This window comes from Gopherus flavomarginatus, chromosome 8, assembly GCF_025201925.1.
Source record: "Gopherus flavomarginatus isolate rGopFla2 chromosome 8, rGopFla2.mat.asm, whole genome shotgun sequence".
In the NCBI taxonomy this organism is placed as follows: Eukaryota; Metazoa; Chordata; order Testudines; family Testudinidae; genus Gopherus; species Gopherus flavomarginatus.
Window position 1 is genome coordinate 81,193,391 of NC_066624.1, and position 16,121 is coordinate 81,209,511.

The 16,121-nt window shown below is 42.1% G+C and overlaps 2 protein-coding genes across 4 annotated transcripts in view; one reads left to right on the forward strand and one right to left on the reverse strand.

The window, feature by feature from the left end:
• The window catches only part of FBXO36 (F-box protein 36), a 95,407-nt gene that overhangs the window by 78,232 nt on the left and 1,054 nt on the right, over positions 1–16,121 (forward strand). Inside the window, exon 5 of one of the 2 annotated variants that reach the window (XM_050966186.1) lies at positions 1,595–1,935. The exons of the other annotated variant lie outside the window; for it this stretch is intronic. The gene's annotated coding sequence lies outside the window, so the exon portion shown is untranslated. Of the gene's footprint in view, positions 1–1,594; positions 1,936–16,121 lie in introns of those variants that run through there. 2 annotated transcript variants of the gene reach the window in all.
• SLC16A14 (solute carrier family 16 member 14) overlaps positions 1–16,121 on the reverse strand; it is a 28,499-nt gene that overhangs the window by 1,880 nt on the left and 10,498 nt on the right. For both annotated transcript variants that reach the window (XM_050965985.1, XM_050965984.1), the window contains one exon: positions 5,855–6,850. In XM_050965985.1, the coding sequence (XP_050821942.1) occupies positions 5,855–6,850 (996 nt within the window). The remainder of the gene's footprint in view (positions 1–5,854; positions 6,851–16,121) is intronic.

The following is a 16,121-nucleotide window of genomic DNA, read 5'->3' on the forward strand; positions in this document are numbered from 1 at the left end:
TAAAAACATGTTGTTCTACAGAGGCATTGGGGAACACCCTGATCCTCAGCTGGTGTAAATCAGCATAGTTTAATTGACTTCAGTGGAGCTACACTGATTTACACTGTGAGGATCTTGCTCGACTGATATTTAGTATTTAACATTTACAAAGCACTTTACAGGCTTGATTTTCCACTATTTTGCACCTGGTATAGTCATTTACACCGGTGGAAAATTGACATAAAATGCTGCTGAATCAGAATGACTGTTTTACATTCACATTTGCAAAGGTATAAATGTTTATACAAGGTACAGGGCAGTGGAGAATTAGGCCATATATTGAAAGATCAGTATTACTACTCCAGTTTACAAATGGGAAACTTACATAGTAAGTAATTACCCCAAGCAATACAGTGAGTGTGTTGCACAAGTGGTATTAGACTTTAGGAGCTCCTGGCTCCCAGACTCCTAGTCAATCTGCTATACCATCCTAACTATGTAAATAGAAAATGGAAATGTTTTCAGTCCTCCATCCAAGCTCTAGAACAAGTCACAGATAGTGAATGACTCAAAAATTCAAAACTCCAGTAGACTAAATTAGTCCTCGGTTCCCATAAGTCTCTGGATGTGTGATACATGTATCTGAAGACCCTACACTGTTCATTTGCTAACGTCTGTAACTCAAACCTTCTGTTTTATTCAGATTTCTTTCATGTATGAGTTTGATCTTTGTTTGGTACATAAATCCCAATAGCAAAGCTAGATCACCAAATTCTGAATGCTTCTGTTTCGCCAATCTTCGTCAACTCCAGGCCAGACAACAAATATAAATCCTATGACAGCAGCTAGAGATAGGAATAAAGCAAATTGCTTCTAACGTCCCTCTGAGTACAAAGGGGGCTGACTTGGCTAACCCTATTTAATTGTTCTTCTTTCTCTGACCCATATTGTCCCTGCCACTTCTGCATGTGGTTTTTTTTAAAATTCTGATTATAATAAAGAAAAAGTGAAGGAAATAATTTTAAATGGAAAAAATCTATTCTGTCAGGTCTGCTAACTCAGTAGTCCAGAAAAACTCTCTGGGTGAAATTCACCTCTGTGCAAAGGGAAGCATGAAGGTTTAACTTACACATAGGACTCATGCTAGCACTGTGCACAGGGTGAATTTTACCCAGTTTATTTTACTTAACCCAGCTACGGTATATGTAGGTGATGGAGTTGGTACTAAATATAGAGGGCCAACATACGCACTTGAATACATGTATAAAATTCCCGGTGAAGTAAATAGGCCCAATCCAACAGTCATTGCATAGATGGAACTCCCTCTGAAGTTTATCGGAGTTTTGTCTTAACAAGGACCACAGAATTCATTCTAATTGGTGTTGCATATGATTGGTTGAAGATACAATCGAGCCCAAGTCATGAAGAGCCCAATCCTGCAGTCTTCAGTCATATAAAATTCCCAATTAGCTTGATGGAAATTAATTAATTATGGCATAAACACGCATGTAAGTTGTCAGAATGTGTGACCCTTTTACTTGGGCTGCTGTAACTTTTACAATCTCTTTTTGCCTTATGTATAACTGCATAGGTATCTCCTCTTCTTCCCTTTTAGTTTGCTGTGTTCCCTGCTGGCACCCTTCTTCCTCTACTCCTCAGCTTGGAATTATGCCCGGCATATTGCACAATTAAGAGGTTAACTTTGTTCATGAGGGAAAAAACAGCTGAATTACCAAAGCATAAAATTTACTGGGACAAAGAGAAAAAGCATAGTCCACCATCTTCTCTATTTTCCAAGGGAGAGAATATTGTCGACTAATTAAAGAAGAGTCCTGGGTCCTATTCCCAGTTGTGCCACTGACTCATTGTGTGATCTTGTGCATTCAATAAATTCATCTGTGGTTTAATTTACCCAAATATAAAATGGGTATAAAATACCCAAATCACTGGGCAGCTGTGATAACTAATTAATATTTGTAAAACATAGTCAAATCTTCTGATGAAATGCTCTATATAACATGCAAAGTACTGTCACTGTTAACACAGGAAGATAGTATGAGACAATTTTTCAAGAATAAGACTCTTGATCTGTACATTATTTAGACCAAATGTTGGAAATAATATCATTTCCTGCCTTCAAGAAAATAACCTTGTGTAATATATGTCGCATTTAATACTAGTTACACAATAAATGTTTATGTAATGAAACTACTCTCTGGTAGTGAAAGCAAAAATTTAATTTTGGTTAATTAAATCATAAGACTATTGAAAAGAAAAAAAATTAAAGTAAATTTAAAACATTACACTACTCAAGTCTTATGTTCTTGAGTGAGTCAATCATGGGGCCAGGTTAATAAAAGTTGGTGCAAGGAATCATACATTACCCAGGGCTGGCTCTTGGTTTTTTGCCGCTCCAAGCAAAAAATAAAATATAAAACAAACTCCGAGAGCACAAAAAAAAAGGTGGCCAGAATGCTGCCCCTGAAATTGTGCTGCCCTAAGCACGTGCTTGGTTTGCTGGTGCCTAGAGCCGGTCCTGACATTACCCCTTCCTGCTACCTACCACCATTGGCAATTGAACTTGTAGGTGTTAAATGCTTGTGGTTAGGATACTGGACTGAGACCCAGAGGATCTAAGTTTAATTTCTGACTCTACTCCTAATTTTTATGTGTGAGCTTGGACTAGTTACCTTATTTTTGTGGCGCAGTTTCCTCATCTGTAAATGAGGATAATACTTCTCTACTTTACAGGAGTGTTATAAAGATAAATATATTAATGTCTGCAAGGACATCTTCTGATGCTGCGGTGATGGATTTCATACAAATAGGGAAGATAAATAGTGTGGTAGCATGCTATTCCTTTAACAGGTGTGCAGGCTAGGAACCCTCTCCACTATCTATAGAACAGTCTTATAATAAGATTCCTGGATTGCCTGTGTCACTATGAAGCCTAAAATGTCTGTTGCGTCAGTGTAAAGTAATGGAAACAACTACAAGCATGGCTGAGAGCTCTTTTTGTTTAAAATACCAGCAGGTTCACTCATCACTGGGATTTGTGCTCTGTTGCCATCCAATCTGTAAGTTTTCAACCTTTTTGACTTTACAAATTACACCTGTGTGACAGCAAGGCATGTATCTGTGCCATACCAAGAGTCTAGACCATTGTGATAGCAGAGATAACTTAACTAGGGTGACCAGACGTCCTGATAAAATCCCGATTTTTAGGCATTTGTCCTGCGTCCCGATCGATGTTTGGTCGGGACACAATTTGTCCCGATATTTTGCACTCCTGTTTTTTTGTTTTGTGTTGTTCTGCCAGCAGGACTCCGCGCTTTTTCTTTTAGCTCTGCCAACGGGACTTCCCTGCCCCCTCCATGTGTCCTGATATTTTCTTCATCCCATCTGGTCACCCTAAACTTAACCAATCACCACCCTTACGCTATAGCTAATTTGCATGCAACAATTTTATTGGTTGTGAACAGTTGGCGTAGATGGTGGATTATTTGGCCCAGCTGACATACCCCATGACAGCCCAACCATTCAGCAACTAGTTTAAGCTTAAGAGAGATGTTAGGGGAAATCAGTGTGGGGCAAGCTCTTGTTAAGCAATGGCCTGTAGTAAAGAGCCTAACAAAAGAGCCCAATTTCAGGGTATGGGATTTCCCTGGTTTTTGTTTGTTTGTTTGTTTGAATTTGTTTCCCTCTGTTACTATTAATAAACTGGGATTTGGGCTTATATTCCTTGAGATTCTGGAAGTTTTAGGGTTGGAGCTGTGGGCTCCAGGTGACCCTGTGTAACTCCCTCAAGTCTACTGGGGGAAGCTTTAGTTTGTGGCCAGAGCTCATAGGAATGCTGCTAACAGATACTTCTGAAGAGATGCACTGAATCAGTACATAGGATTTGTACTGTTAGGTTAGCAGTGTTCCATCTGCTCCATATCCTCTCGCAGACAATGGCCAGAATTAGATGCTTCTGAGGAAACCCCATAAAGGACAATTGTGGAACAACTGCCAGTGCAGCTCTGGCCATACAAATTTGTGGCTAACACCACCCTGTGTTGGGGATATGCTGGCTCCTATGGAACATGGGCCTCTAGAATAGGAGAAATTATTAAAATTCTGCCCAGGATCAACACAAACAAGTCTTCTGGCAGACATGTTCCAATGAGAAATGGCTTTAAATGCTGCCGTTTTACTGAAAAAAGATATTTTAGAAAACACAGAAGAACTTTTTCTGTATATCTTCACATCCTGGTATTCTGAGCTCAACTAATAAATAACAACATTACTTAACAATATTAAGATTGTGGTAGATCACCTAAAAACTTGGAATGAAATATGTTTTCTATATTGAACAATCTCTAAAAATAGCTTCACTGTCTCCATTGAAAGTTTAGAATGAAGCAGGGCTCAAATTTGCAGATGCTAACCAATGCTGGCCCCAAAATTATATACCTGCCACTACCTGCATCTATCAGGTCTGAGCTAAAATAACACGGGAACTTAAAGCCAGCTGTTGCTTCACTTACTCTTAGCTATCGCCTCACTATTTCCTCTTTGGAATTCTTGACACCACATCTGTGCCAGGCAGGTTAAGTCAGGCCCCTTTCCCACTGCAGTTTGTACAAGCACATTTCAATGAGCTGTCCACATTTCTTGTTCAAGGAAAACAAGGTTTTTAAGAACCCACATAGAGATAAAGTCCTTCTAAGATCTTTCTCAAGAAGTATGAGTTTAGCAGGGTGACAACCCATACATCAACCTCAATTCCTTGACTGATGCAATTCAATTCTGCATTCAGATTGTTTCAAAAGCTTTGAAACACAAAATAAACTCCTGTTACCATGTTATCCACATTGGTTCATAATAAAAAAGCAGAAGGGCTAGCTGTTTTAGAGCAATCACTGTATCTTTTTTTTTTAATTAAAGGCCAAATTCTCCCCTGAGACATGGGCATGTTAACTCTTACTAGGATCAATTCTGAATGACAGGGTTTGGGAGAATGCACAGTAGAGTTGTAGTTTTGCTACCCTTTGAAAGGATTAAGCATGTGCTCTCATCTACATCATTCCAGCGCTGCTGACAGGTACAGAGAAAGAGAGAGGGACTATAGCTCTCCCAATACTGGTGGTGGCTCTACCCAACTCAGAGTCCATGCTATCCCCGACTGAAGATGACTCATTGCACCTTATTGCTTTCTTCTGACTCATGCACCCAAAAAAGACAGTCACAGTCTGGGTCAAAGTATTATTTCTAGGGAGTAGAATGAAGGGGCTTGATTCCCTCCAAGTTCATTTGAGGAGAACTGTAGCAATGCCTCCCAGGGGCGAGGGAGGAGCATGCAGAACAGTTCCAATATCGGACAGTGTGCTCCAGCAGCTGTTGATGAGCCTATGCTGCTGGAGCACAAACACAATTTAAATCTACCTGGTGGACCCACCATAGAAGGTGATAGTACAAACCAGTCTGTGCTCCCCCACGATGAAATCTCCCTCCTGTGATGCACAGTGGCAATCCCTACTACAGCAGATTTCTCATCTGGAAATATGCACGCTGCAGGTGTAAACTCTGATACATAAAACACAGAAGTAAATATTTTAACCCTTTCTATGCTAGAAAATATGTATATGCAATTATATTAAACAATGTACCATAAAAATGACAGTTTGTAACAGAGCTCGAATGACTTGCAAGGATGGCAGTTTGTACTGGGGTTGGAGAATGTATTCTGTAAACACATACATGTAAAATGGGACACTAATCAGAGCGGGAGTTGCTGTAATTTTGTTATCCATATTATTATAATATCACAAGTATATAATAATTCAGATGTAGTCACAGATACATATGTTGATGTGAAACTTGAACTATTTACCTGCAAACGGTGGTCCTAGCAGTGCAGATATCCCATTGGCACAAATGATGATGCCGTAAGCATTTGCAAGGTGTTCTATCCCCACTAAATCTTCAGTCACAACAGGCATTAGAGAAAAATACCCACTGGAAAATCCTATTAGGGCACAAACCATTGCCAGGCCAATATATGTATGCATTAATGGCAAAATAAGAATACAGATGACAAGAGTGAAGTTAGCTATCAGGAAGACATTCCAGGTACTGATGCAAGGTAAATCAGAGATGATTCCAAGGATCACCTTACCAAATATATGAACTATGGCTATAATCGAGGTCAAAGGAAACACATCATTCTGTGTGGATAAATTATACTGTTTGACAATTTCTGGAAGATGAATAAAAGGAATAACAAAGCTGCTGTATGCAAACAATGCCCAAAACACAAAGGCCACAAATACTCTATTGGTAAAAAGTGACGCAGCCCCAAAGTAGCTGGAGTACCATGTTCCAAACCCATTCTTGATTGTAACAGTCAGCTGGCTCACTCTCTTAAGAATGCAAAGAGCATACAAATTCTTTCCATGTCTGCTTTTACCTTTGCACTCCATAGCTTGAAAATTGTAAAGCACTTTGACATTAGCTGGCCCTTCTTTTTCCTCTTGCTCTTCATGTACTACCCCATTCGATTTTATGGGCTTTGCAGAATGGAACAGAGCTTTTGCATGATAATCTTCACTATTGTTTCTCTCAACACTCTTTTCATCGGTATCCTTCTTGGAAGAAAGGGGCCTCATGAGTGCTCCGCAGACACAAAGGTTCAGAGACACAGCACCCTGGATGAACATTGCATTCCTCCATCCAAATTCCTTACATAGATACTTCAGTAAAACGGTCATTAGAAATGTTCCAAACCCTGTTCCAGTGGTACTAAGTCCCTGAGCTAGTGCTCTTCTCTTCTGAAAATACTGTCCTACCATGACCACTGCAGGAAGGTAAACCATGCCACTCCCAACACCTGTGAAAATAAAAACATCACATGCTACTCTACTGAAATCATTCAGATTTAGCAAGTTATACAGCAGAGATGCCCAAACTCTGCAGCAGCAAGAGCCACATTAGCAACATGCCAGTGCTATACCTATACAAGGGCTATACCTAATTTCTATATAAATATAATAAATAAATACTTCGCATTTATCATTTACTTCAATCCAAAATCCATAGTACTTTCCAAACACGAATTAATTAATCCCTGAAAAGTAAGTATTGTCTCATTTTACATATAGAAAAACCAAGCCATATTGAGGCTAATGGCTGTAGATATTTTCAGAGGCGTTGAGCAGTCATATGTCAATATGACATCATCAGGAGCTGTGCGCGCTCAGCACTTCTAAAAATCAGGTCCCAAGTAACTTGCCCAAGTTATGCAGCAAGTCAGTGGTAGAGGTGGGAATAAATGTACATAGATTTTAAGTATTAATTGTATATGCACACAGCCATAATATTTGCTTATACCTGTATCTTATTTGACAGAAAATAGAAATTGCTTGCTTTTTAAGTTAACGAGTGATGAAAACCTGCAGCTAGACAGTTTTTCCTCACTTTGCAACTACGGGGTGTGTGTGGGGAGGGGTGACTGTAGGACACATTTTATAACTCCATGGGCTGCTTTTGATACCTGATCCAAAGCCCATTGCAACACTGCATGCAACACAGTATACATAGGTGTAATCACAGGAAATGACAGAGGGGAACATCTCCCCTTAACTTTCAGGCTGTGAGGGAGGGGGCTGACAATGCCATTCCCTTTGTCCCCTCTCTGCCCCTGATTTTTGTTGGCTGCTTAGGGGAGAGGACAGAGAGGAGAAGCTAAGAATAAAAGATATTACCACATCAGCTAATAGATAGGGCTTGAGGCAGTGTGGCAGCTGTAATAGTACCCTTCTGCCAACAGAGGGCTCTCTGTACCTTCTCCCATTGCTGGACAGGCATGGCAGGATCCTTATATGGGCCCTTCCCCTCCACCTATGAGGGACTGAGGAGCTGAATGGGTGTGGCTCCCTCTATTACCTTCCCTTAGGCCAAAACCAGAGGACACAGCTATGGGGATTGTGGGGCCAGGACAAAGGGGGGAAAGCCGCTGGGTGCACAGGCACTGGAGAGGACATAGGGGAAACCAAGAGGGATATTTTAGGAAAGGGACAAGAAGCTGGAAGGATGTGGAGGAGGTGAAAGAGCCTAGGGCGAGAGGCAGTTTGGGGAAGAGAGAATAAGGGGCTTTGAGTTGAGAGAGTTAGAATGAGTCTGGGGAGAAAGATGGGGGAGATTCAAGGAGATGAGCCTGGGAGTTGAGGAGACATTGGAGGAGTTTGTTGGAAATGGGGTCGGAGGGGGTGTGTCTAGGAAGACTGTACATCAAGAGGAGTTGGCAAGAGAAAAAAAATAAACTGATAGCATTAGCACAGTGGTTCTCAAACTTTTGCACTGGTGACCTCTTTCACATAGAAAGCCTCTGAGTGCGACCCCTTCTTATAAATTAAAACACTTTTTACATATTGAACACCATTATAAATGCTGGAGGCAAAGCGGGGTTTGGGGTGGAGGCTGACAGTTTGCAACCCTCCATGTAAGCACCTTGTGACCCCGAGGGTGCTAACCCCCAGTTTGAGAACCCAAGCATTAGCAGCAGGGTGGGCATGCAATGAGTTGCCTGAACACTACAGCACGGGATGGAAGCCAGTCAAAAACTGCACCATTGGTAGGAGGCCCAGGTAAGTAAGTGCTGGAAGCCTTTTTTAAGGGCAATGGAGAGAAAAGAACAAGTGTGGGAACCTTTTTTGGTGTTGCAGTGAAGGGAGGTCTCATGGCATTGCAGGGGAATATCCCTGACATCTCCCTGATCCCAATTTTTTACCAGAATTACTCCACTGATAGTGTCCCAGTTCTTCTCAGGGTATGTCTACATCTACAGTTTTGCAGCGCTGGTTGTTACAGCTGTATTAGTACAGCTGTATAGGGCCAGCGCTGCAGAGTGGCCACACTTACAGCAACCAGCGCTGCAAGTGGTGTTAGATGTGGCCACACTGCAGCGCTGTTGCACACCGCGGGGAAGGAGACCTGCTTGGAGGGGGGGTCGGGGAACGCCAGAGCACACCGCGGGGAAGGAGACCTGCTTGGAGGGGGGGTCGGGGAACGCCAGAGCACACCACGGGGCTGGATACCTGCTTGGAGGGGGGGTTGGGGAACACCAGAGCACACCGCGGGGAAGGAGACCTGCTTGGAGGGGGGGTCGGGGAACGCCAGAGCAAACCACGGGGAAGGAGACCTGCTTGGAGGGGGGGTCGGGGAACGCCAGAGCACACCGCGGGGAAGGAGACCTGCTTGGAAGGCAGTGGAGTTTGCTTGATTACCAGAGAGGCTTCCTCAGGTATGCTGGGATACCTGCTTATTCCATGGAGGTCAACAAAAACGCTGGTGAGTGTCTACACCTGATGACCAGCGCTGATGATCCAGCGCTGGATCCTCTACACCTGAGGCACGACCGGGTGTACGGCCAGCGCTGCAAACAGGGAGTTGCAGCGCTGGTAATGCCCTGCAGGTGTGTACACATCCTAAGTTGCAGCGCTGTAACCCCCTCACCAGCGCTGCAACTTTGTAGTGTAGACAAGGCCTCAATCTCATTTGAAACATCCAGTCAGATTTCTCTAGAGAACACAGATATGGTTTTCATGTTAGCTATTTATTTCTACATATTACATTCTGCAGTTCAATAGTTTTGGTCTGGTTTCCTTGGACAGGATGAAAAAAAGAGAGAATTGATTCCTTTATACTTAAGGGTACTCCAGATATAAGGAAAGAGTCACACAGGCAAGGCTCCCTGCCCTGATGAGAGTTAATTATACATCATTGTTTTTATATTATTGTGATCTCTAATAGTATCAATAAAATGATACCAAGCAGAATAGAAAATCAAAGAAAATTCTTTACAGAAATTCTGCAGATTTTGTGGAAATTTCTTTAAAGGATTTTTGGGGGCAGGGAACTTCATTTAGATCTCACCAGAATTTCCAAAAAGATTTCTTTTGTCCATATTCATCACTCTTGGCTTTTTCCAAATAACTAGTAGTTTCTGATTTATCCTTTTGGGAAAGACCAAACATCAAATCTTTTTTTCCACCAGTTGAGCTCAGTGAGAGCCTGAACTACACCTTGCTTCATGTTGCAAACACATCTTTCTAGAGGCATTACATCCAGAGCCTCTTCAATGGAAGTGTTGCTCAGATAAGAAACACAAAAAATGTTCCTTAATTATTCCTTACAGTGATTTCTGCCATCCTGTCTCACCGCTGTGAATAACTACCTTCTGATGAGGGATTCTGGGATTAGAGGTACTCTAGTTTGTGACAGACAACCACTATGTTAAAAGCTCATACCATCTGAGAAGTTACAACAATCTACAATATGTGACTAAGTCAGACCTTACATGTCTTAATGAGTTTGGAAAGATAGTCCTTGTCACAGGGCAGCTGACCCCTTAAGGGGAGTTGGGCCCAGACTCATCTGTGATGACTCGGGTACCTCCCAGCTGAGGCTGAAAAGCTAGGGATCAGGTGATGGTTATGAAAGCCAGCAAGTAGGCCATTTGGGAGACAGCTGTGAAACTAAAAGATAAACTATAGGAAGCAGTTTGGTCTCTAGAGCAGGGTAACTCCCAGGCAGAGTTGGTAGGAGAACTGAGGCAAGAGCTTCCAGGAGCAAGAAGGCTCTGGCAGGAAGCCCCTGGATTGGGGAGTAAGGAGGAAGAGGAAGGTTTGCGAATAATTCTCAGACAGGTGTCCTATAGAGTGGAAATCTACAGGGAACAGTAGGCCTCTGTAGAAAACTCTGGAGTAGGAGGTGAGGATGATTAATGTGCTGTGCTAGCTTTCTGTAGAAATAATAAAGCTAAAGCCTTGGGGAAAAGAGCCTGAACTAGATTCTGGGTGTGGTGTCATTCTATCCTGTTCTGGGGAGGCAGGCCAGCAGCCGCCAGTTCTCTACAAGAAACTTCATCACCACTGGCATCTTCCTGACACCTTTGGTGTACTAAAGCCATTGCTCAACAAAGGCTTATGTTCTTCCTCTATCTATGCAAATAGAGACTTTTTTTGTACATAAAGGATTTTTGCTCACAGTATAGTGCTGTAAAGATGTAGTCCTCACACTCAGCATATTCCCAAACCCTTCCTTTATAAGTTTAGTCATCCCTTCCTTCATTTCAGTGGATATACATATACTAATTTATATTCTTCTACTGTGCTCATTAAAAGTGTAAATGGTTAACAGACATCCCTATGTCATTTTCTAAGAAAGAGCAAGAGAAATTATGTGGTATGGTAAGAAGATTTGGCTGTTGAAGTTACACCAGGGTTGAATTTAGTTCATGGTATACCAGTTACATTACATGGCCAAATCAAGTAGCTTTTACCCAGGCAAAACTCCTGTGGTAACCAAAGGGAGGGTTGACTTCACAAAAACTGTAGGATCAGGCCCTATATCTGGTCAGTCAGTTCCATTGCTTTTTTTCAAACTATGTATCAACAAATAAATAATAATAATAATAAAAAATTAGAGTCAGTTGGGAATTTTCCATCAGAATGATTGTTCCACAGAAAATGAAATTTAAGTTCGTTGAAAATTTTTGATTTTCTGCTGGGAAAATCTAAATGAATTATTTCATTTTTGGTTGGTTTGATCAGAATCAAGAGACTTGTATTTTGAAATGACCTGGAAATTTTTAAACTGCAATTCTCTATCAGCACATTGCATCATGGGAGTTGTAGTTCAGGCCCTCATTCTCTCCTACAGGACAGGCTCCCTAGAGGACTACATGTCCCATAGCGTAATGTGACTTTTGCCTCTAATCAAGCATCATGGAAGTCACGTGTCTGTTGTGACCATTGTTACATTATGGGAGATGGAATCTGGCCATTAGGGAGAATGAGGGCATCATGCTTCTGAACTACAACTCCCATAAGGCAATGTGCCACTATGGAAAAATGTATTTTAATGTGGAACTGATTCAAAGCAAAGTGTTTCAAGTCAGCTCACTAAACTGAAATGAAACATTTTGATTTGGGGATGTCAAAATGTTTCATTTTGATCAAAAATTTTGAAACAGACAAAAAAATTTCATGGAATTGTTATATGAAAAAATGCGTAATTTAAATTTTTCATCCCAATTTGGAACAAAAACAAATGCTGAAATGTTAGAATTTCCCACTGGACGGAAGTTCCAAATTTAACTCAGCTCTTTTAAAAAAAATCTAATACTCTTTTCTGTCTTGAGACAACAATGAAAACACAATGTCAAATTCAGTTTGCAGTTACACTTATGAGATGCTTTTGAGATTAGGCTTGGTTAAAAGAGTCTAATTGAAGTACAGTCTGGTCCTCTGTCTAGTATCAAATTTGGGAAGCACAGAAGTTTTCTGGGTCACAGTCTTTCTGCAGTTCATATTGGTCCCTTCTTTTAACTGCAACTTTTTTATCAAGATTAGGGAGGTTTTCCTAGTTAGTTTCTCTTTCCAGAAAGCAAAAGAACGATATAAAACAAGGTGCTGTTTTTAAACTAAAATAAATCTGGGTCTTTTTTCATAAGATCTGGGGTAAATTTTTTAGGAGCACCTAAAGTATGTCTACACAGCATTTTGGAGTGAGCTTCCCAGCCCAGATCAACAGAATGTTTAAACCCAGGCTGAGAGGCTCTCTGCAAAATGTTGTATAGATATACCCTAGATCACTTTGGGTATGTCTATATCACAATCTGAGCTGTGATTGCATCTCATGTAGACACACCCAAGCTAACTTTAATCTAGCTAGTTTGGGTACTGGTACACCACAACACAAGCTTCAGTGTAGGCTATACAAGCCTGCCCTGAACCCTGGGTAATTATTTGGGTGTTTAATCCACGCTGAAGCTCGTGCCACTTCAGTTTCACTGTTCCTGTATCCAAGCTAGCTAGATTAAAGCTAGCTCAGGTATGTCTTCTCAAGATGCAGTCACACTCTGTGACTGAAGACTAGGCATACCCTTAGACTATTAAGCTGCATTTTCATACTGACTTTCAATGAGACAGTCCCCTAAACACTTTTAAAAATCAGACTTTTGCTCCTAAGTTACTTAGACACTTTTGAAAACTTTACCCCAGATCTGATTCCTCTGAAAACAATGAAAGACCCCCACTTATTTCAATGTGAGTTGGATTGTGCCCAAAAAAAGGGAAAATTTGTTTACAGTATTGCTGGTGGTAATTATTAATATGCTTCCTTCTACTGTCAGTGCTTTTTTTGTACATAAAAGATTCCATTCCCCTGTAGGCCTTATGTATATCCTCACACTGCAAGAAGATTAGCAGCTACAGACAGAGAAGGAAGCTCTCTGCAATGACAGCTGGACCAAAATCAAGGCAAATCAGCGAAGGGAGGACAAAGAGCTGAGATCTCTGCAGCTCTGTAACCAGAAGCTGCAACAGGACCTACTGGCCAGGGGAGGCTCTAGGTATTTTGCCACCCCAAGCACGGTAGGCAGGCTGCCTTCGGCGGCTTGCCTGCGGGAGGTCCCCGGTCCCGCAGATTCGGCGGCACGCCTGCGGGAGGTCTGCCAAAGCCGTGGGACCAGCAGACCCTCCGTAGGCATGCCGCCGAAGGCAACCTGCCTGCCGCCCTCGCGGCGACCAGCAGAGCGCCCCCCATGGCTTGCCACCCCAAGCACGCGCTTGACGTGCTGATGTCTGGAGCCGACCCTGCTACTGGCATCTATGCAAGAGTCTCTGATGGGCAGACTCACTACTCAGTGAAAAACTTAGCATTATCAGTCACAAATATAGCAGTGGTCCTCTTACCAGCTATCTAACAAACCCAAACCCAAATGGAGTGGGGAGAGCTAGAAGAAAAGGTTGCCACAGTTAAGAACAAAGCAGAACATCTAGTACAACTGAACACTGTTAAGAGCCAAAAAGTCGAGACCTTGCAGGAACTCAAAGAGATGCACTCCTCCAGAGACCAGATCTTAGCACAAATATACAGCAAGAACAGAAGCTGGCTCATTCTAGACTTGAAAAAGACACTGAGAAATAATAGTGTTTGTTGATGCAGAAGGGACTGACTAAGCTCCACATCTTAAGGTCCAACCAGGCTTGAAGTCCAATTTGGCTAAAGATAAAGAGCTGGAGAGCCTCTAGGCTGAAGTGACTACCTTGTGAAAAGAACTGGAATCATGCTGGGTGAAGCCACTACAACAAAAAGATGGACTGAGCCAGGACTTACATCAGCTGATTGAAGCTAAGAGCTGCCTGGCCATAGGTCCGAAGACATGGGACAGTGACAAAGCTACAAGGTAAAGCCACAACCACACCCTTGCTAAAAACAAAAAAAACAAAGAGCTCTACTCCAAAGAAAGAGGAAGATAAAGGTGATTTTCACATATTGAATATCATCCATAAAATAGTGTGGCTGAAGAAAGAACAGAAGTGGGTGTTGCTAAGTGAGATATTATAAGCTGTGGGCAAAACACTGCAATCTCTGGTTTTTGGAAACGCTGAAAGGGATCTGAACCTGAACAGAGATATCCTTAACTTGGATGTGTGCATCCAGGGAGATTCATCTCCAGAAGATCAGGAGGCCGCTACCACAGAAAAGTTTATTTGTGGTGAAATACCAGTTCTGTTAACAAGACAGGAGGTGGCAAAGAGATTCTACCATCTAGGTACACAGGTGCATGATATAAATTATGACATGCCATGGACTATGGATGATCACATGCACCCTATGGGCTACCTACAACAGAGAGAACCTCAGATCCTGGTTACTTAAATTTTTCTGATGAAGATAAGGCTATTGCCAAGGATGGTTCCCATGAAAAAGATATTGCCAAGCATACTGGTTGTCTTCCTGGTAGCAGCTAAACAAAAAGTGCCTCCCTGTCTGGGTAACATGGCTAAATGATAACTTTAATTGAGTCTACATTTTGGCTATAGATTGGCTCTTGAGGGGGAAGCTTTGTGATAGCGCTGTGTCTGCCCTTTAAAGGCAGTTGTGCCTAGAGGTCAGTCTATGTATCTATATCTATAGATATAGATATAAAGTATGTGTTAAATATATGAGTGGCACTTCAGAGGAATGAGTGGCATTTGGGAGGAAATCCCATCACTGTCTCTTTAAGAGCCCAGGACCAGGAGTCTTTCAGAGAGGGTGGGGCAGAGCTCCCCTGCCCCCAAACAAATTGCGGATAAACTGGGGGAAGGGAACCAGCATAAAGGTAGTCTCCTCCCTCATATCAGAGCAGACACCAGGAGATATAAGCAGGGAAAGGCTGATCTGTGAAGCACCTAGAGGGCTAATAATGAAGGGAAAGTGCCAGATGAGGGAGAAGCTGGCAAAGGCCCTACAGCTGACTAACCCACAACCCAGGTCCAGAGAGAAGAACTGAGGGCTCCACCTTAAGAAGGACCAGACAATTTGTTAAAAGAACTCACTTTCAGAGAGGAGAGCTGAGGAGGAACTTCAGTTTAAGGGGGGGGGGGGAGGGAAATACAGCGCAGTTCCAAGTTGGGGGCTCCTGCTTAAAGAAGCACAGAAAAGGAGGACTCCAAAGAAGGAACCAGGAAAGGTTCCAAAACAAAATAAGAAACTCTTTCCAGGTACAGGAAGGAAGAGTATCTTGAAGGAAGGAACTAGCTGGACTGAGCCTGAGATGACAAATGCCTCTGCTGTGTCTGAGTAAGGTCCTAGTTATGCTTATGACTGTTACTAATTAAATGAGACCCTTGGAAGAGGGGGTGCCTCTGACTAAAAAAGGTCTTTCTGGGCTTGTTTATAAACCAAGGCAGGACCAGCCTGTGGTGCCATCCCTGACAGAAAGGTGGCATGGCTGAGTGACCTCTATGCCATCCCACCACTGACAAAACATCTTCACATGCTGTATGATAGAACTTGCATGACAAAAATAGCCATTTGATCTGATGTTGCTCTCACTTTCACTAGTATAATTCTGTTAAAGACAATGGAGTTACACTAATGTAAAAATGGTGTGGAATAAAAATCAGGCCCATTGGACTACAATCTATCCCATGCATCAGTATTAATTTGGAATAACTCAACTGACCTCAAAGTGAGAGCAGAACTTTGCCTCTTATGTCTAAAACCATAGCACAATAACTTTAGTTTGACTGTGCAAGCTGAATAAACTAAAAGAAAAATTGTTAAATGGCATTTCCCCACCTAAAATCACTTTATCAGAAGTTTTA